Source organism: Paramisgurnus dabryanus, chromosome 24 (assembly GCF_030506205.2).
Source record: "Paramisgurnus dabryanus chromosome 24, PD_genome_1.1, whole genome shotgun sequence".
Taxonomy (NCBI): Eukaryota; Metazoa; Chordata; class Actinopteri; order Cypriniformes; family Cobitidae; genus Paramisgurnus; species Paramisgurnus dabryanus.
In genome coordinates, this window is record NC_133360.1 from 1,761,577 (window position 1) to 1,783,426 (window position 21,850).

General features: G+C 37.2%; 2 protein-coding genes across 2 annotated transcripts; both read right to left on the reverse strand.

Annotated features, from left to right (window-relative positions):
• Positions 1–114: 114 nt before the first annotated feature.
• On the reverse strand, positions 115–4,668 carry LOC135747977 (uncharacterized). Its single transcript, XM_065266044.2, has 3 exons — positions 4,545–4,668; positions 3,419–3,745; positions 115–1,803 (listed from the first exon to the last, which is right to left on the reverse strand). The coding sequence occupies exons 1-3, from the start codon at positions 4,585–4,587 to the stop codon at positions 1,469–1,471; spliced, it is 705 nt and encodes a 234-aa protein (XP_065122116.2). The 5' UTR covers positions 4,588–4,668; the 3' UTR covers positions 115–1,468.
• Positions 4,669–9,007: 4,339 nt separating this feature from the next.
• LOC135721116 (myosin heavy chain, fast skeletal muscle-like) lies at positions 9,008–19,832 on the reverse strand. Its single transcript, XM_065243270.2, has 41 exons — positions 19,741–19,832; positions 19,142–19,189; positions 18,661–18,872; positions 18,416–18,559; positions 18,191–18,347; positions 18,054–18,081; positions 17,814–17,922; positions 17,635–17,727; positions 17,481–17,544; positions 17,293–17,391; positions 17,106–17,209; positions 16,867–17,005; positions 16,393–16,511; positions 16,159–16,308; positions 15,900–16,070; positions 15,520–15,826; positions 15,360–15,430; positions 15,192–15,279; positions 15,001–15,118; positions 14,784–14,907; positions 14,547–14,683; positions 14,201–14,456; positions 13,876–14,118; positions 13,617–13,793; positions 13,379–13,524; positions 13,216–13,306; positions 12,740–13,129; positions 12,539–12,665; positions 12,348–12,466; positions 12,059–12,255; positions 11,795–11,978; positions 11,551–11,716; positions 11,346–11,470; positions 10,947–11,255; positions 10,663–10,866; positions 10,447–10,572; positions 10,141–10,311; positions 9,764–9,868; positions 9,585–9,680; positions 9,342–9,473; positions 9,008–9,114 (listed from the first exon to the last, which is right to left on the reverse strand). The coding sequence occupies exons 3-41, from the start codon at positions 18,859–18,861 to the stop codon at positions 9,094–9,096; spliced, it is 5,808 nt and encodes a 1,935-aa protein (XP_065099342.1). The 5' UTR covers positions 18,862–18,872; positions 19,142–19,189; positions 19,741–19,832; the 3' UTR covers positions 9,008–9,093.
• Positions 19,833–21,850: the final 2,018 nt, after the last annotated feature.

The following is a 21,850-nucleotide window of genomic DNA, read 5'->3' on the forward strand; positions in this document are numbered from 1 at the left end:
GAATTCCCAAAAATGTGAGCGTGTTCCTTTAATGTTCATCCACCACTGGTCCCTGATAAGAAGCGTAGGAGACAGGGAACAGTTCAACTCTTTATTTAGCAAATTTGAGTATTGTAATCCATAGCACTATACAATTTAAACAAATGACCACAAAGTATTAATGTTGTTTTCTTGCATTATACAGAACAAAATATACATAAATGTAGGTCAGATAACATAACAACAACAACAGCATGTGCATTTAAACCACGGAAGATATCTCGCCTGTTACAACATATTAACACATGCATATCAGATAAATATTTAAATGTGTTAAAATATTTAAAACTTGCATTCATTCAAGCACCAGAAGAAAATGGCGGAGAAAGCGAAAGTAAAATAATAAACAGTGCAACTACGCCATCTAGTGGCAAATAATAAAAGATTCAAAATAATGCTTCGTCTTGAATATAAAACAGTATGGGGAAGTTTACCGGACAGGGTTTAAGTTTGGTCCAAGACTAAAATGTTTGTTTGAGTTGTCCAAACTGAAAACAGCTTGCACTGGCATATCTTAAAATATATTTAAAATCAGACTTCTCCATATGATTTCTCGAATTACTCTCACTTTGATGTCACCCGCCTGCTGGTTTCATACTCAGAAAAATACTTAGAGATATCTTATTAAGATATCATACCCCAGAATATGTTATGACAAATACTTTATTATATTACAATTTTTTAGTGGACAAAAATGAGTAAAACAAGCAAACTGTAATTGAATGTGTATTATCAGATGACAGCTGTGCTTATACAAACTAGAAAAATGCAGGTGATGTGAATACATTTAAATGTGTTGACATCAAGCGTTATATTATTTAAGAAAAACGTGCATTCATTCACGCACATCAGCACCAGAACAAAATGGCGGAGAAAGCGAAAGTAAAATAATAAACAGTGCAACTACGACATCTAGTGGGAATTTTGAAATTATTAATTCATGAGTTAATGCAATTTGCTTTTATTTACTGAAAACAACAGGAAACATGAATAAAAAATGAATGAATAAAAGCATCACAATAAATGAAAACATATAGAAGTGAATAACATATGAAACAAAACTTTATTTAAATTTATTTTTCTAACAAATTGTCACATATTTACTGTCATCTTAAGGAAATATGGAAGTGAACTGTTGCCTACAATCCGTGTGTTTGTTGTAGTCCAAGAAAAGAGATTTACGTTGGAGATGATAACTCGCATCATCATTTACTTTGGGGTTTGTACCTTTTGCATATCATTAACATGTACTAATACACACTTAAATGTAACAACGTGAATCGGACAGTAGGTGCTCTTTAATGTTAAATACTTTTGAAGTCTTTCAACAAATAAAACATCAAAAATGATGAATCATAAAGATAAATCTTATGATTATTTTAGACTTCATAGATTATTTACAGACATCAAATACAGATAATCACTTAAACTACTCACCACCAGTGACAGTAACATTGAATGTCTTTAATGGTTTGTAGTTTGTCTCTTGTCTGTCCTTGATCTTCACCTGATATTCTCCAGTGTCTTTAGTTGTGATGTTGTTGACGGTAAGAGATCCAGTTTGAAGGTCCAGATTCAGTCTGTTTGTGAATCTCTCATCAATGTAATTTGGTTGGCTAGTTCCTAAATCAATAAGTGCTATATATGCGTTTTCAAACTTCCACAGCAGCCATTCATCTCCCTTTATTTCACTAGCATTAATAGGTAGAGTAATCGAATCTCCCTTCATCACTGACACTGTAACATCATCAGCACCAGACACACCTGCACACACAAACACTTTATTTAATCAAAGATTAACTTAAATATACATATAAACATGTGCTGACCCGAGTCTGATTTACAAATTAACTCATCTGAGTGCTATGTGGCCGGTTCACACAGGATAAGCATAGTCTGTGATTTGATTTGATTTAAATTTAGTAACTTATCTCCCATATATGATGTTGAGGCTTAGTGTAACACCTTGTCCTATACATGCAACACGCTGTAAAAAGTAGCCTACCTTTACCATATCAATCAGATTTGGTGCCCTAATCAGTCACATCCCAAAGCCGCTGCATCGACCATCAGTGGATTCTACATTGTAAAAAACTGCTGTAAAAACGGCCAGATTCTACAGGAAAATGCTGTTTTGTTTAACAAAACACCGAAATACTATAGAAATTTACATCCTAAACTTATATGGTACAAGGCGACTGGTTTCCCAAATGAAATAAGGTTCCATGGTATTAATATGGTAACATACCGTTAAATATAGCAGAGTTACAGTAGTAGAACTGTAAATTAACAGTAGATTGCTGGCAGCTTAGCTGCTATATAACCGCAATCCTGTAGTACAGTGCTAATGACAAGCAACCACAACAACTGCGCTTTTCACGTTAAATTCATAAAGCTATGCCCTTCTTGTTTATATTCTTTATAGGTATTTTCTTTGGGTATCAACAGCGTCCGCTCCATGGATGAGCGCGCTGCAGCCAATGTAACACCGATGGCTTTATATTAACTTACTTTAAACCCCAATGACGTGCATTCATCTTTCAAAGAAGTAATCCACACAGCTCCACAAGAAATATGGGATATTATTTAAATGGGATGATGGCGGGATAGAATGTTAACTCTTTCCCCTCCTGCGTTTTTAAAAAAAGTTGCCAGTCAGCGCCAGCATTTTTAATGATTTTCACAAAAGTGTAATGCCTTCCAGAAAATTTTCTTCTTTAAATATATAAACAAGATCAGACCCTCTGCTTTCAAAAAAAAACCCTACCTTCATAAGTTCTCTTTTTATCACCTCTCAAATATGGGTAGATTTGTTCAAAAACTCAAAATTTTGAGCAAAAAGCTGAAATAATTGCATTTATGTAAAGGACTTTTGTTAGAGATCAGATGCAGAGCGATCTTTAAAACATACACAGACTTCTTTCTCTTTCATGTGAGACGCTACTTCCGGGTTGTATAAGTTGTGGAAATGGATAATAGCTGTATTGTGGAAAGCCGGAAATTCTGGTCATTGGCAGGGAAGCGTTTTCACTTAATTGACGCGATATCTCGTCAATGGCGGCGAAAGAGTTAAAATACGGGAGAACAGATAGTTATGGTCATCACAGCATCTTCAAATTCCCTTCATATAAATTGACAAACAACCCAAGAACTCTTGACGGAAAACACAGGAAATCATGTAGAAATCTTGCAATGTCTTTCGCTGGCTTTGTGCCATCATCCGAAAGTAAATTTGAATATGATTTCAAGAGTTTATTGTTAAATACTTTTGAAGTCGGAATTTTATGTCTTTCAACAAATAAAACCTCAAAAATGATTAACGTGATTATTCACAGATGAATCCAGATAATAATTATATTAAAGTACTTAAACTACTCACCAGTGACAGTAACATTGAATGTCTTTAATGGATGGTAGTTTTTATCTTTGATGCCCTTGATCTTCAGCTGATATTCTCCACTGTCTTCAGTTCTGATGTTGTTGATGTTGAGAGATCCAGTCTTATGGTCCATAAAAAGTCTGTTTGTGAATCTCTCATCGGGGTAATATGTTTGGCTAGGTATCACGTCTAAATTAATAGCTGCTATATCCTTGTCTTTAAACTTCCACAGCAGCCGTTCATCTCCCTTTAAACGCCAAGCAACAGGTAGAGTGACATCATCACCCTTCATCACTGACATCACTACAACATCAGCACCAAACACACCTGCAGACACAAACACAAACTGTTTATTCAATCAAACATTAACTTACATATAAACACTGTATTGTTAAATGTATTATGTAAAATATCTATAGTTTATCCGTAATGATTATTTGTTTACGGCTCTATCTATCATTGTGTTGGTAAAATGTTTACAGTGTTTTTTAATACATATTATTATAGCTATTTTTTTTTTTGGATTTTGAGAGTGATCTCTCTCTGTCTCTACTTCGGCGCGTCGACTTCATGCACCGCTGAAAGAACTGACAAGCGGATGACGTCAAAGTACCGCGAGAGCGGGTTGAAATGACACTTCTCCGTATGATTTTTCCAGATCGCTCTCGCGGTACTTTGATTTCATCCGCCTGTCAGTTCTTTCGAACAAGCCAAACCACTCATGTCTCGTTCTACTGGGTCATGTGACTTTAGTACAGTTGCACTGTAATTTAACATTTAACTTGTTTTGTTATTCTTGGAATAAATTTTTCCTACGTTGTGTCCAAAATGAAATCGAAAGTGATGAATTAATAAACCGTTATATGGACTCATTGTGTACGGTAAGAAAGAACAAAGACTTAAATAGTTATATATGTTATTGACACGTATGTGTTTATAGCTTGTATATATTGATGTTGAGTGTATTATCAGACTGAATAAAGATAAAAACTTCTCAAAACTGAGCCGCATCAAACACAAAGACTGCGTAAACACTTACAAAATCTTTAGGTACCCAGTGGAGCACATTGAAAACATCTTTGTAACACATTTAACCATCATTAAAATATTATAACTCATATCTTACCATCCAGGAGCAATACAAAACAGAAGAAGAATAAACGATCCATCAGGTAAATACGGGAAAAGCACGATGTTTTTGTGCGTGCATAAACTACACATTACGGTAATATATATTTTTCAAAATAAAAGCCAGTTCCAACGAAGGAAATGTAAAATTTCTCTAGTAAATACTATAATATACTATAATTTACTACAGTTTACTATAGTAAATACTAATGTATACTACAGTATTTTTTCATGTGGGATATGATGCTAAAAACAGAAGAACCAGATTAATTTAAAGAACACCATCCTGTGCAGAAAACAAACATCTAACGGTGTTACTAAAGTGGTTTGCTGGTCTTATATAGTCCCCCAAACTGGTTTTAATTTTTAACTGTAAAACCATGGTTATTTTCTATACGAATTTACGTGTTATTTATTGACTTTTGGCAAAGACTAGCATAGCCTATGTTGGTATTTCTGTTCACCCACAGTAAGAACATTAGGGATCACTTTTTGTGTGCTGAAACAAAAGTGTCTGGAACTGAAAGTGATGCAAAATAGTTTATTTAGTGTGACATTAGAAGTGTAACCAAAGCACACAAACACAAAGAAACTTCATGTAAACTTTAGTTCTCAACACAGATCTTTATATTATAAGAAGAAAAACATTTATGCATTTTGCAGATGCTTTCCCTGCTGAAAAAAAAAACAATAAAACCATTACAGAAAATTCTAATGCTTTCCATTAAAATACCAATAGGAACCATTAGCTTTTACCATTGAAACCACTACACTGTAGTGTGTTTTGGGCCATATTCCATTAGAACCAATAAAATTCACAATAAAACCAATAGAATTTCTGTGATGGTGTCTATTGTTTTTTAGCAGGGTTAAATCAAAGCAACTTACAGTATTTACAATTTTTTTTATCAGTAGGCTATGTATGTTTCCTAGGTTCGAACCTATGACCTTTTGTGCTTCTAACGCAATGCTCTACCACTGAGCTATACATAAAATATTAACAGATCTTTATGTCATTGTTTCAGACACAACAAAATACTGTTTAGCAGCTCTCACACGTATTGACAATGTAATGAGGCAGAGTAAAAAGTTATAGACAATACATACACTCTAAAAAAAATCCGTAAAAAAACGGACAAAGTACTGTGTAAATCTGAAGGAATTTTCCGTATTTATGTTTTACAGGCGTTTATCCGTTTTTTTAAAAAAACATGTTGCATTATGGGTGCAACAACTCCTGCTGCAATCTTTCACTTTTGCCTCTCTATCACCATCTCTGTTTGAAACCTAAAATTACAACTTGCTTGCAGAGTTCTTTTCTGACATGGATGATGTTTAACTTCTAAACAAATGCTGTCAGAACAAAATACAAGTGTTCAACTATTCCAGCATCCACACATGTGATTTAGTAGACAAATCTTCTTTCTGACATGACGTGTAAGTCAAATGGATATTTACCATAACATTTATCACATTAAATCTACAGTTTGTGTTTGTTTTAGATTCATTTGAAGTCACCACTATGGTGATTAGTGTTCCCTTTAGTTAGGCTTTTGTCCCTTGACCTTCCAGGACTGACTCTGCTCTTTTAACATTGCAACAATGTTTTTGCTTGTAGCAATTACAACTTGTATGTTGCTTGAGTAAGAGGAAGTATCTATGATGTCATCTAAGCTTGGTTGTTTTTATGTTATGCTGACTAGCATTTAAATATGAAATGATAAAATAAGAATAAAAAACTCTAGTGTATAAGAGTGACACACTATGCTGATCTAATAAGACACTGTATTGAATAACATTGAGGTAATGTATCAGTTGTTTATTTTGCTTCACAGAGAGATCAACATTTTAGCTACAAATCTCAACAATGGTGAGAGTAAATGTTAAGAGAGTTTTCTACAATCCTAGTACCCAGCATGCATTGCGGCATAAAGCTTTGTTGTTGATTGTCACCATTGTTGCGTTTCATAGGCAGATTGAAGTGTCCCTAAAGCCTACGGACAATGTTCTGTAAATTTACGGAAAGTGTTCTATAAATCTACAGAATGTTCTGTTTTTGAATAAACGGAAATGTCTGTGAAATAACGGAAAACGTACCGGTAATTTTCTGCCAGGACATTATCCGTTTTTTTACGGATTATTTTTTTAGAGTGTAGTGTAACATAAACAAGAAAAGCCCGGGATATACTGCACAATTTTTGGCTGTCCCAGACAAAAGATTACAGTCGCGAAACAATCATGACTATTTCCGTGATCGTGGCTCTTTATCGATGGTCCTATGTCGTGCAGTGACCGTTTTCCCAGTCTTGCGTCCAAAGATAGCCTACGATAGTTTTCTGACAGTGTCATAAATACAGCATGATCAACGCACAGTGTGTTTGCTGCTACAACTTTCATACCAGTAGGCCTATTTGTTTGCCACTAGTGAATGCTGATGACGTTGCGCTAACGTGTGTCACAGCCGTCACAACCTACGATTTAGGTGTAATCATAATCGTAGAGTCTACATGCTTGTCGTACCCACGTTTAAAAGCTCCATGTCGACAGTGTTGTAAGGTAAAATCCTGCAGTGTATTCCGTGCTTAATGAATGTACAGATCTAAAGATATGTTCATGCAATGTTAGTTACAGACTTATAAGCCGTTTTCCCCTCCTCCCCTCACTGCAGCCATCTGCTCACGTCTAAAGCCCGGTACACACCAATCGGACTGAATTTGGGCCGATTTTCTCCCTTACGACAATCCTAGTTAAAGTCCCGATTGTCTCAGTGGTTAAACCGATTATCATATTTTCCTGTGATGTGGGGTGTGGTTTTCCTGAATCTGCTAGCAAGCATGTCGGGCCATTTTTAAATATTTACGATCAGAAGTCTTGTTGTGTGGGGGGAACCCCCAAGACAAATGCACACACACGCTGTAGATTGTTACGTAAAAACTAAACAATACCCAATCAGAGTGAACACTGTGGTGACGTGTTCAATGCTTATTTTAAAGGGGACATATCATGAAAATCTGACTTTTTCCATGTTTAAGTGCTATAATTGGGTCCCCAGTGCTTCTATCAACCTAGCCAATGTTGCACAGATCAACACAGTAACTTAGTTTTGGTTAACCATTCTCCACAAGCATGTAAAATAATAGGTCATTGAAATTTGGCTCCCCTGGTGATGTCAGAAGGGGATCTTATTAAAATAATACCTCCCGTTAATCTGCACTATCCAACCACGGCACTGCCATTTAGTTCAGAGATCAGCTCATTTGCATGTTAAATGACACACCGAAAACGGCAATTTTTTTATTTTGCTGTTGAAAATTTTAACTTGCTATAATAAATAATCTATATAATATTTTGAGCTAAAACTTTACATATGACTCTGGGGATACTAAAAATTAATTTGACATCTTAAAAAAGTCTTGTGAAATGTTCCCTTTAAACAATGTAGTGCTATTAAAATAGGCTTAAATATTTCTTAGTTTTGATTTATGAGTGAAATATCTGTACTGGTCTTGTTCTTGATAAAATTAACCTGAGTATGTGGTTGTGTTAAGTTTTACTGATATAGACATTCTCTTTGTTTTTGTAAATATGCTAATTTCACACTGAGTAATGTTTGTATTTCATTGTGTTTTAATGGAATTGAATGCAAGCTGATGCTTTGCTGTCCCGTTGCATGCTGGGAAATAATACCTGCCATTAAATCTGCTTATATCAGGACATTTACTGCTTTACTGACAGATCTCAAACTGTTTGTTTCTGTTTGACCGATTTCATCTTATTGAGTTCATATTGAAAGATTGATATCTGCTTCATTTGAGAGATGCAGTACATGAGAATACTGGATTTGAGATATATCAGGTTTAAACCTTGGAAACATTTTGGTTTTTAAATACAAATGTTTTATTGCTTTAAGTATTTTAAAGGTTACGTAACTTTTAAGAAAGTTACGTTGTGTGTATTTCACATTGGTCGCCCTTCTGTACTTTCAGACCATTAAGTTTGGACCAAAAAGGCATTGGCTTGATGTTTTCTATTGGAAAGGCTTAAACAATACTTTAAAATATGTCAAATACGCTGAAATGACTTTTTATAGCATATTATTTTTAATGACTGCTTAAAGCATATCTTTAAATAATCTTCAAATGTTTGTGTTGGATGCAAAAGGCAGTATTTATATTATTGTGTTTTTCAACAAATCTATGTGTTGCCAGGAATTTATTGATGTGAAGTTTCAATTCTGGATTTTATTTGTAGTTCTGTAGACGATGTGAAAGGATCACTTCATTTTGTACAGATGGCACAGCTTTATCAGAAAGGGTTAACTTTGTATCATTGTGTCTATTATTTCTGGAAAATGTTAAAAAGAATTGGTGAGATAAAGAAATGTATATTTTTCATGTCAACCTGGTCTTATTTTTAGTTTGTTTTGACTTTACAATTGTTTAAAAAACTACAATAACAAAATTGTAGAACACAACAACTTTTTATTATTTACAAGTAATTCATATTTTATGATTACTTTCTGTTGTGATTCTTCAGAGCTTCAGGTTTTACTCTCCCATTTCTTTTCCCTTTAAAAAAAGATAAAAAAAATGCACACATTTTACTAAATGATTCTATATACAGTAAGCTACAAAATCTTACACCATTAGTAAATGTATGATATACTGCATTTTACAAAATTAATATTTTTTATTTCCATTTTTCAATTTTAAAATTAATTGTGTTGTCTCAGACTTTATAACCCAAATGTATGCATGTATGTATGTATGTGTTTATTCCAGCAGGTGGGGCTCACCTTTCCAATTTCACGGCTCTTGGCTCTCAGCTTGTTGACCTGGGACTCTGCAATATCAGCGCGTTCCTGAGCCTCCTCCATCTCATGCTGCACCTTCCTGTATCTGGACAGGTGAGTGTTGGCCTGCTCCTCCTGTAAATTGAGATATGTTGTTAGTCACTTTGGATCTTCTTGTTTGATTCATGAACTTTTAAGAAGATCCCTTAAGATCTCACAATGTTCTAACACAAAACCATCACTCACAGCTTCCTCAGCCTGGCGCTTGTAGGACTTGACTTTCATCTGCAGCTTGTCCACCAGATCCTGCAGTCGGGTCACATTCTTCTTATCTTCTTCAGTCTGTAGAGGTGAAAGAGGTTAAATCACTATCCAGCATTGTAGTTTGACTCCTCTGTTGTTACTGCTGTATAGATGGTAAGTACCTGGTATGTGAGTTCCTTCACTCTCCTCTCGTATTTGCGCACTCCTTTAACAGCTTCAGCACTACGTCTCTGTTCAGACTCGACTTCAGACTCCAGCTCACGCACCTTCAGTAAAGAAGCATGATACAGTAAGTTTTGTTCCTTCATTTGACTACACAAGTGACACGAGTGCTGATATATTGCGTAACATCACCAGAACTTCTCACTCTTTTTGTCATTTCACTTCTATTGGTTCTTTTTATTGGTGTTGCCAACCATGTTTTGTTAGTAATGTTATAGCATGGCTATAAATAGTTTGTTTTAACCTATACCATCTTTGCCATGGTTAGGACTTGTGAGAATAAATCCTTCTGAGCCCTTGAACATTCAAAACCTACCCTGGCCTCCAGTTTCTGGAGCTGTTTCTTTCCCCCTTTCATGGCCAAACTCTCAGCCTCATCCAAACGATGCTGCAGGTCTTTGACCGTAATCTCCATGTTCTTCTTCATCCTCTCCAGGTGAGCACTGGTGTCCTGCTCCTTCTTCAGCTCCTCAGCCATCATGGCAGCCTGGAATTGAGAGTCAAATGTCATTAACTAAGCTTTTGGACAAAGACGCATCAAAGCTGCATTTGGGAATGATATGGTTGCACATTCTCTTTATAAGAATTTCTTAATTGAAAGTAGATTGTAGCAAACACTCACATCAGTGATGGCCTTCTTGGCTTTCTCCTCTGCATTTCTGGCCTCCTGGACCGCATCGTCCACCTCACCTTGAACTTGGACCAGATCAGTCTCAAGCTTCTTCTTGGTGTTAATAAGACTTGTATTCTGTGAGACATCAATAGCTTCAGTCAGAAACCTCATTGTTACCTTCAAACAGCTGTTCTCACATTTATTGTTACTGTACAATTATTGTACCTGAGAGTGCAGCAGTCCCACACGCTCACTTGCATCCACAAGCTCCTGCTCGGCCACTTTGCGGCCTCTCTCAGCTTGCTCCAGTGCAACTCTCAGCTCCTCAATCTCAGCTTGCATCAGGTTATTCCTGCGCTCCACCATGGCAACTTGCTCCTTCATCTCTTCCTGTCCTCTGATGGCTTCATCAAGGTGCAGTTGAGCATCCTTTGGCAGGTTAAGGGTGTCAATTATTCATGCTTTGATTCTAATTCAGACAACTAAACATTTTACAAAAGGAAGGTTACCTTGAGCTGGCCTTGGACATTCCTGAGCTGTTTCTGGGCCTCAGCAGCCTGGCGGTTTGCATGGCTCAGCTGGATCTCCATTTCATTGAGATCTCCTTCCATCTTCTTCTTGACCCTCAGAGCATCATTTCTGCTCCTTACCTCAGCATCCAAAGTGGTTTGCATGGAATCAATCACTCGTTGGCTGTTCCTCTTGATCTGCTCAATCTCCTCATCTTTTTCAGCAATCTTTCTGTCAATCTCACTCTTGACCTGGGTCAGCTCCAGCTGGATACGAACAATCTTGGTTTCTTCATGTTCCAGAGTGGCCTGATAAACAGTAGTGAGATTTTATTAACATAATAGAAGAGTGAGACGGGTTGATTAATAGATTCTTGCATGGTTTTAATGTTGATTTACCTCAGCTTCCTCCAGTGCAGTCTGGATCTCTGATTTCTCAGCCTCCACTGTTTTCTTGGCTTTCTCTAATTCATGAATGCTCTTTCCGGTCTCTCCGAGCTGCTCAGTGAGGTCAGAAATCTCCTCTAAAGGTGCAAAATACAGTTACAAGAATAATAGTTTCAATGTTTCTTTTTCATGGTGTATAAAGAAAAGTGCCATTTACGTTGCAAATTCTTGTTCTCCCTCTTCAGAGTCTCCAGGTGATCAAGAGTTTCTTCATAAGAGTTCTTCATCTTGAAGAGCTCAGTGCTGAGGGAACGAGCTTCTTTCTGAGCACCTTCCAGCTCAGCCTGACCTTCCTCATACTTCTGTTTCCACTCTGCCAGGACCTGACAATAATAGAAACGTAATCATTAAAGTTCATTATTTTCATGAAGTTTAGGTTTTAGATGTCATGTTTTCCTCACCTTGTCAAAGTTTCTCTGCTTCTTGTCCAAGTTGGCAGCCAATGCGTTTGCTCTCTCCACATCAATCATGAGGTCCTCAACTTCACCCAGCAATCTCTGCTTGGTCTTTTCCAGAGAAGCACACTTGGAGTTTACAGCCTCAATAGATTCTTCAGCATCCTGGAGACGCTGGGCCAGCTTTTTTCTGTGAAAAATTGTATGAAATTATGTCTTGGTCTATCAGATGTGAATTAATTTACTTAAATTTTGTGCATTTGTGCATACTTGGCTTCCTCAAGCTCCTCAGTGCGCTGGATAGCATCAGTCTCATATTTGGTTCTCCACTGTGCCACCTCACTGTTGGCCTTGGACATTGCACGCTGAAGTTCACCTTTTGCCTCTTGCTCCTCCTCATACTGCTCTCTGAGCAGATCACAATCATGACGTGCAGACTGGACAGCATGGGCCAGGGCGTTCTTGGCCTAAAATCAAACATGTTTAATTTGCATTAGAAGTCTGGGTCTCCATGGTTTTCTTGAAATGGAAATTCATTTCACTATGTGTTGTGATTTACCTTAAGTTCCTCCTCAACATGTCTCTTGAGTTCTTCAATCTGTTGAATGAAAGCCTGTTTTCCTCTGGTCAGCTGAGAAACAAGAGCTTCTTTCTCCTCCAGCTGGCGAGCCAGTTCACCTGTTAATCCGCTTTGTGTTAATAATTCTATTGAACAGTTTTATTTAGAAAATTTTTTTGTTGTACACTTACCATTCTCAGTGGCAAGTCTTGCTTTTTGGGCACTCGTGTCATTGAGCTGGCGAACATTTTCATCATTCTTGCACTTGATTTCACTCAGTTGGTCTTCAAGAGTGCGGCACATCTTCTCTAAGTTAGCCTATCAAAATACAATGTTTTACACGTTTTGTCTCATTGTGGAGTTTCATTTAATGATCCTTAAGTTGTGATTACCTTTGATTTGGCCACAGCCTCCATGTTGCTTGATAAGTCATCAATCTCCATCTTGTACTCACTCTTCTCCTTCTCCAGCTTTTGCTTGACACGCTGGAGGTTGTCAATCTGTTCTCCGAGCTCGGCCACGCTGTCTGCCTGCTTCTTTCGGAGAGCGGCTGCTGTAGCCTCATGCTGCAAGGTGGATTCTTCCAGATCACGACGCAACTTCTGAAATTCTGCTTCACGCTTCTTGTTCATCTCAATCTGGGCAGAAGTGGCACCACCAGCTTCCTCAAGCCTCTCGCTGATCTCTTCAAGTTCCCTGGAGAGATCAGCTCTCTGCTTCTCTACTTTAGCACGAGCAGCTCGCTCGGCCTCAATTTCCTCTTCTAGCTCTTCAATACGGGCCTGATTTCAAAATATCTACTTAGCTTGTCATTCTGATAATGTAAATTTTGCCAGCTTTAGGTACTTTATAACATAATAGACATTACCTGAAGTTCCTTGATCTTCTTCTGAAGCTGTGCTCCCAAAGACTGTTCATCTTCAATCTTGCTAAGCAGTTGACTTATCTCAAAGTCCTTCCTGTTTCAACAAAATTAAGGTTTTGTAAAATGTGTATTGTTTAAATTTACAATTGTTCTATCTTCAACTCACTTTTTGATCTTTTCGTCTGCTTGTTGTTTGTCATTCTCCAAGTCCATTAGTGATTCCTGGGCCAGTTTCAGATCACCCTCAAGCTTTCTCTTGGCTCTCTCGAGGTCCATACGAAGTTTCTTCTCTTGCTCCAGTGAACCCTCAAGCTGTTCCCAAAAGCCAGTACATTAGAATCTCCTACAATCAGATCAATTTCTTTCATGTATTTATGGTCTAATTATCATGTCAAACATCTTACGTCATCCACTTGCTGCTCAAGTTTTGTCTTGGCTTTTGTCAGAGTGTTGACTTTGTCTTCCTCTGCCTGAAGGTCATCAAGGGTTTGTTGGTGTGCCTCTTGGAGAGCTTTCTTCTCTTTGGTCAGCTTGGCAATGGTCTCATCCTGAGAGGTCATCTCCTCAGTCAGGTTTTTCACCTAAATGCAAGCATTGTTTAGTGTTTTTCTTCTCGTGTATAAACACATGAGCCGCGTTAAGAAGATTTGTTTAAATGTGAACCTTATTTTCTGTTGCATGTTTCTCCTTTTCCACTTTGGCCAAGGTGAGCTCCAGGTCATCGATATCTTTCTTCAGTTCAGAGCATTCATCTTCCAGTTTTCTCTTCTTTGCAGTCAGTTCAGCATTGATCTCCTCCTCATCCTCCAGTCTTTCGGTTGACTCTTTGAGTTTGGCCTCGAGCTGGATCTTGCTTTTGATAAGACCTTCACATCTCTCCTCAGCATCACTGAGATTGTCAGCTTCCTATTCAGTGGGATAAGGACAAGGTTAATTTCTTAAACCTGTTGAAATCTATAAATGTGGGTATAAGCACTGCAGCACTCACAGATGCTACTTGCAGTTGAAGATCATTTTTCTCTTGCAGGAGTGACACCATTTTCTCCTCAAGCTCCTTCTTTTTTGCTAGTGCCTTGGCTAGATCCTCCTTCATTTTCTCGTAGTTCTCCTTCATTGCTGCCATTTCTTTCTCTGTCTCTGCAGTCTTCAGAAGAGGTTTGATCTTGAAGTAAAGCTTCATCCATGGCCAGTGTTTCACATTCATGAATGAGCGGATGTTGTATTGGATGGAAAAAATTGCTTCTCTGTGTAAAATATCATCAGTTAGCATAACTCTTTGAAACCAGTTCATTTAATTTAATTTTTTACTAGGCAGTTTTGTAAGTGCATTTTACCTCCTCTCCATCATCTTGACAAACTCCTTCCTCATGACGAATCCACGGCACAAAGCCTGAGTCATGGTTACCAGTATTGCTAGTTTATCATCTCTCATCTCTTCAAGAGTACCCAGCAAACCAGCTTTGAAGAACACCTGCAATCCCACCACAGAATTTATTTGAACTGGTAGCAAACCTGTTGTCTCTGTCCATTTAAAATGACTTCAAGATTTCAACTAAACTTCTATCACATACTTTGGTGTGTCCAAATTTATACTGAGTGTGGTCAACGTCAATAGAGCTCAAGAGTTTCTCTGAAGCTTTCTTGTTGTCAATGAACTGTCCCTCAGGGATGACACTAGCATTCAGTACTTTGTATCTAAAATCAAGTATTTTGAAACATTAATGATAGGTCTTGACTGTATTTGTAGTGATATTAATGTGTTACACTGTGATAGTTTAAACAGAATACCTCTGCTTGAAATCACCATAGAGGATTCTGCTGGGAAAACCCTTTCTGCAGATTCTGATACCCTCCAGCACACCATTACACCTCAGCTGATGGATAACCAGGGGGTTCTCCATCAGACCTAAAACAGAGATGACCATGAGTTCTCTAACTAACTTAAACAATAATTTCACCTTTGAATCAGGAGTCTTTACCTGGAGTCTTGGACTCGTTGGGAATCAGGCAGCGCACAAAGTGAGGGTGAGTGCTCCTCAGGTTTGTCATTAGCTTTCCCAAGTTCTCCTGTGGAATCAATATTGTTGTGTGTTGACTTGGACAGTAATCTAACCTTAAACATTTTACCTGCTGTCGAGAAAACTTACCCTAAACAGTGCAGACACGGTCTGGAATGAACCACCCTTCTTCTTGCCTCCCTTTTTCCCACCACCTTCAGCTGTTTTGTGTGAAGGCGTAAATCAATATTTAATATTATGATTAATCTCATAATTATTGTATTGTCATCACTTGTTCTGTCATTCTTACCTTCAGCACCTGCATGAGCAGCATACAGGAGGGACAGCAGCTTAACTGATGACTTCTGATAGAGTTGCACAACAGAGTCATTTAGTGGATCCTTGTTCTTTTCCAACCAGCCAGTAACGTTGTAGTCAACAGTGCCGGCGTAGTGCACCAGAGAGAAGTGAGCTTCCGCCTTGCCTTTGACAGGTTTGGGCTTCTGAAAAGCTGCGCTTTTGCCGATATGTTGATCATACAGCTTGTTTTTGAAGCTCACGTCTGTGGCTTTGGGGAACATGCACTCCTCTTCAAGGATGGAGAAGATGCCCATTGGCTGGTGGAGAAATACCCAAGCTTAAGCACAAGTACATAATATAAACATTGTTTTGTCAAGTCTTTATTTTTACCTTCTCAATAAGCTCAATGCAGGCAGCTAAGTCCATTCCAAAGTCAATGAACTCCCATTCAATGCCTTCTTTCTTGTACTCCTCTTGCTCCAGCACAAACATGTGATGATTGAAAAACTGTTGCAGTTTCTCGTTGGTGAAGTTAATGCAGAGCTGCTCCAAGCTGTTGTACTGAAATTTCAACACAAGCAAATTCTCACTCTTATATCTTTACATTTATATCTTGATTCTTAGAAACGTATTAGTAATCGATGCTTACATCAAATATCTCAAATCCAGCAATGTCCAGCACACCAATGAAGAACTGTCTGGCCTGCTTTGTGTCCAACATCTCATTGATACGGACGACCATCCACAAGAACATTTTCTCATAAATTGACTTGCTGAGAGCGCTGACTGAGTTATTAACCTGTGAAAGAGTGTACCAAGGTCATGAATTTGATCTTAGATGATTTAAGATTTTAGACAATGATTGTGTTTTAGTCATCATCACCTGTGGGACAGTTTGGCCTTTGGTCACAAACTCATTTCCGACTTTGACTCTGGGGTAACACAGAGCTTTCAGCATGTCTGCAGAGTTCAGGCCCAAGAGGTAGGCAATTTTATCAGCCACTAAAGGAGGAGAGTTTTCCATATAATGGTCAGTAAATGAATGCTTGCACGTTTATAAAAGTATCATCTCTCTTCAGATACAGTAGGATTTTTTTCAACCCGGGGAGGCAGCCTTCTTGGGCTTAACTTAGCACCCTCTTCTATACGTTACATTAGTAATACGCTCGCTTATAATGTTGATTCATAGCCGCAGCAAGTGTAGCTGCTTATGCTATCGTGTATTATGTTGTGCTATCTGTCAATTTTCTGTGCTTTCCATTGCTTCTATTAATGTAAAGCTGCTTTGAAACAATTACCAATTGTGAAAAGCGCAATATAAATAAAATTGAGTTGAATTGAATAGTTCATCTTTCACCCTCAGTGCCATCAGGTTCAGCCTGCTCCTCTCTCTGCTTCTGCTTGAACTTCATGCTGCCATGATGCATCACAGCACCTGTCAACTTGAAGATGCTCATTTTCTCCTCAGCAGTGAAGCCCAGAATGTCGATAGCAGTCTTTTGGAGACAAGTAAGGTGATTTATTCTACATCATCTCATACGGTAGCATAATTTTAATTTATGCAAATGAATAATAATGTTGTTGTCCACCACGTACATCTGTGGCAATGAACTCTTCCACATCATCGATACTCTTGACAGTGATTTCACCCTGGCTGATCATTGGATAGTCATAAGGATTGGTGGTGATGAGCAGGGCCTCTGTAAAGAATTCATGTTCACTATATTAACACTGCTCTTAGACATTGTCTTTTATAAATCACACACTACTGTAGATTTCTCACCGATCAGTTCTGGTTTGTGTCCAGTCATGAGCTGGTAGAAGATGTGGTAACTCCTCTCAGCAGACAGCTGGAATGTTACTCTTGACTTTTCCAGCAGATCTTTACAGGAGAACATTGGCTTCAGATGACTAATATTCATGCTTATTTAACAATAAAACATGTTTTGGTTTTAAAACTGTACTACTTACAAGTTTCAATATCAGCTGACGCCAGTTTCCCAGTTGTCCCAAAGTGAATCCTGATGAATTTACCCTGAAACATTATATAGGACACATTTGAAGGTTTGCCATCTTAGAAAGTTATTAAACAAATGATAATGCATTTCATCTGCCTTTAACTTACAAAACGAGACGAGTTGTCGTTCCTTATAGTCTTGGCATTGCCATAAGCCTCCAGCAGGGGGTTTGCTGCAATGATTTGATCCTCCAGCGATCCCTGTGGCGTATACAAGTAATTTTATTGTGTAAAACTGTTGTGTCACTAAACTTTGTTTATGTTTACAGTATTGTGCGTTTGCTAACCTGCATTTTACCCGGGACAGGTTCTTTCTTCGTTCCAGCAACAGCGATTGTCGCAAAGTACTGGATGACACGTTTGGTGTTGACGGTCTTTCCTGCACCGGATTCTCCGCTGTAGTGGGAAAACGAAAATGTAAGACACTTTACATTAGAAAAACAATAGTATAAAGTTTATACAAAGTACATTAGAAATTATTTGTTGTCATGAATTATTAATAAATCTTAGAAAAGATCTTAACTCACGTAATTAGGATAGACTGGTTCTCACGGTCTGTGTTAAAAAGTGTTAAAAGTTGTTAGTTTTAGTTTCATGTTCTTTGGAAAACTTGATAAAAACTTTAGTTATTTGACTAAAAACTTTTAAAATAAGAGTGTCTGACCGGTGAGCATGAACTGGTAGGCGTTGTCAGAGATGGAGAAGATGTGGGGAGGAGCTTCAACTCTTTTCTTGCCCCTGTATCCATTCACAACAATTGCATCGTACACCGGCAGCCATTTGTATGGATTGACGGTGACGCAAAACAAACCAGAGTAGGTCTGAAACAGAGATCTGTGTTCAACATCTACCTCATCGCAGGTATTAAAAGTGATGTTGTTAGACTTACATAGATCATCCATGCTGCGTAACGCTCTTTGAGATTATACAGCACAGTGGCCTCATTGAGGTGGGTCATCATGGCCATGTCCTCAATTTTGTCAAACTTGGGTGGATTCATGGGAAAGATTTCATCTTCTTTGACGGTGACAGTCTGATAATAAACAACAACAGTTATCAGGATGAGTTAGACATGACTTGAGATATTAATAACAGTAAGTTTCTCAACATCACAGTTTATAGTTTTGAACGTACCTTCCCACTATGAGTTTTGACGGTAGCTTTGCCACCCTCTTTACTAACAAGAGTACCCTTCAGGTACATCTCTGCTGCATCAGACACATAGAAGGCTGTTTTGGCATCAAAAGGGGCGTTCTGAGCCTCGATCCTCTCTCTCTCTGGTTTGCGGAGGAAAATGGCCGCCGGGCCAAAACACTCCATCTCACCGTCTCCCATGATGACTTGTGCTAAAGTTTTGTAGAAATAAAAAAAATCAGTATGTAGGTTAAATACATAACACAACAAAAGCCATGTTTAGCTTACATTACAGACATATGTAATGTATGAAGGCTTAAATTATCATTTCAAGGATTTGTAGCTTAGGGAGCGTTTAGTCAGTTGTGTTCAGATGTTTGTTTTCTGAATCACATTAAATCAATGCTAGGGTTTCTTCTGAGTCTGAACTCTACATGCATGTTTATTCATTAAATCATACAAACAGAAACTTTTGTTTTACCTTTTTCACAGCCTCAGTTCAGAGAAATGATGTTCAGGGCCTTGTTCCCTGAACACATATAAGATAGCTGTCAAATATCTGTTATAATTAAACATTACTTTATATACAGTAACATATAGTATAGTATAGTATAGTATAGTATAGTACAGTGCAGTATAGAACAGCCCTTATATACCGTATAGCATAGTGCAGTATAATATAGAACAGCCCTTATAGCATAGTTCAGTATAGTATAGAACAGCCCTTATATACCGTATAGCATAGTGCAGTATAGTATAGCATAGGTCAGTAGAGTGTGGTATAGTATAGCATAGCACATATACAGTATAATATAGTGCAGTATAGTGTGGTATAGTATAGCGTGTATACAGTATAGTATAGTATAGTATAGTATAGTGCAGTACAGCGCAGTATAGTATGTTGTTAGTAAAGTGCATATATACAGTATAGTGTAGTATAATATAGGATAGTGCAGCATAGTATATGACAGTACAATATAGTATATCATAGTACAATACAGTACAATACAGTATAATAGAAAAGAATACTGGAATTCAAAAAATACCTATAACAGATACAGGTGTAGTAAACAATCTTACCGTGGATGGGTCTGTGTGAGGTCTTGTTGATGTGGGAAAACTGATTCTTTTATAGAGATGCTCCTGTGTACTCAGCAGAATCCACCGGCTCTATATGGTCATGTTAAATCACTGTAAAGGGTGGCGACACTTGCCATTTCCCATTTATAGATTCGTATTTGATAATGATATCATTTATTTCCATCTTCATGACTCATTTCATATGACAAGATTATTGGAAATATTAAATAACTTTTATAAACATTCAGAAGCATTGTATAATCCTTTATTGATCAGTCCGTTCAGTCAGGATGTAAGATTTGTTTACATCTATGAATCAACTATTTAAATCAACTTGTGCATTAAGATTTTTTTTTAAATGTAATACTGTGTATTTAGTAAATGTTCTTTGATAAGCTGTACCTAAACGCTCAACATTTGGATTTGCATTCAGTTTTGATGCGTTTGACTTATTTTTAGATATATAAGTATCTCAGTGTTGATGCACACATTATAAAGATTATTTGAAACATTATTTCATCTTAAATTAAACGGTTGTTTTTATTTTTCTGGTCAATGTCTAACATGAACTCTCTCATACTCTGGGCTGAAAATGGGGGGAGCGCGGGGGGATGAAGTTCAGATTTTCGGATCAGAGTTTCACCTTAAACTGGTTAGAATTGTTTAAATGGTGCAATTGAAAAAGATCCTAACAGCATTTAAAAACAACTCCCCATGATGATTTTTTTATTGCAGCTATTATTTTATAATACATCATCAAGCATCATCGCATGACACTTCACAGTCACAGTGGTGCCGTATGACTGATGTATCAGTTTCATTTCAAATTTTACCCCTTATTTAAAATATTAACTAAATATACAAATTTTAACACTTTACAAGTTTTCTTTAAGCTAACAACAAACGTATTGTTAAAAGTTTTTGACTGAAATCCTCAAGAAAACATACATAAGAGCAATGAATATAAAAATGGCAATGTTATTAGTTATTTTAAACCCACCTAAGAAGACATCTAAAATTACCCCCCTCCCAACTACTTGAGTCCCCCAAGTGAATTTCTGCCATTTCCAGCCCTGCTCTGTTATAAAACACAAGAGGACACAAACGGCTGATATATTTAGACATTTATGCATTGTTCACTGTAAAATGACAGCAAATAAATAATTCAGAAATGAGCACGTGAATGCATCTTTATTCATTTCTACACAATAAATATATAAGTATTAATAGGCATCTCTGTTTTATATTCAGCTCTTTCTTGTTGTTCCAGCTCTCTCTCTTTTGGATGTCTATGGTGTCAGATTCTTAATCGGTCACATAGTTTCCTGATGATAAAATCTTGAATGCGGATCTTCCAGGAAATGTTCTGAGACGTTTCAACAATATATCATTCAACAGTTGTTACTTTAACCAAATGCATGTATGTATATGCATATGTAACGTGATAATAGCTGAAAGAAAGGGTTCATCACGTGATGTTATAATCGGTCGAGTGCTTATGTGTGTGTGTTTTATATATGGGTGTGTGTTTTAATGCGCGTGTTTTTGATGTGGAGACGTGCAGCTGTGACAGAGATCTCCAGTGTCACTTCAAGCATCTTCCACACATGCCAAAAATGGAAAGGCGTGTTTTTTATGAACTTTGATCTTTCTACATGAAGCCCAAATCCACAAATAGAAGCTTTAAACTTGATTGGATGAAGAACATTTCCTTATTAATGCGTTTTATTTCTTTGCCCTTGAAGTCAATTTCTAAATATATATTTTTATCAGTAACGTGGCGTACGCTTTCGGGTTAACTTGTAATTGAATATATTCATCGTTAATGTGATTGATATGATCACGTACTTACAAAATGTAACCTTTGTAAGGTTAAACACTTTATCTAAAATATCTACTTTATCATTAATATTGACTGAATTTTAACATAGCTTTTTCCTTACACCAACTGTTGATTATTTGTTTATCGCAACAAATAATGTAAAATTTTAAGTAATTTAAAATTAAACATAAGTGTTTCAAAAATAATATGTTGATATATGTATAGTGTACACAAGATAAAAATCAAACTTATAAAATCTATGAATTTAGCCTTGTTCAGTACAATAGC

Coding starts and splice junctions, on each gene's coding strand:
- LOC135747977 (XM_065266044.2), bottom strand. CDS start 4,587: ATGGATCGTTTATTCTTCTTCTGTTTTGTATTGCTCCTGGATG. Junction 3,746..4,544: donor TTTTGTATTGCTCCTGGATG/GTAAGATATGAG, acceptor TTGTGTCTGCAG/GTGTGTTTGGTGCTGATGTT. Junction 1,804..3,418: donor ATTCAATGTTACTGTCACTG/GTGAGTAGTTTA, acceptor TTGTGTGTGCAG/GTGTGTCTGGTGCTGATGAT.
- LOC135721116 (XM_065243270.2), bottom strand. CDS start 18,861: ATGGGAGACGGTGAGATGGAGTGTTTTGGCCCGGCGGCCATTTTCCTC. Junction 10,312..10,446: donor CCAAGAAGGCCATCACTGAT/GTGAGTGTTTGC, acceptor TCTCAATTCCAG/GCTGCCATGATGGCTGAGGA. Junction 9,681..9,763: donor TGAAGGAACTCACATACCAG/GTACTTACCATC, acceptor TCACCTCTACAG/ACTGAAGAAGATAAGAAGAA.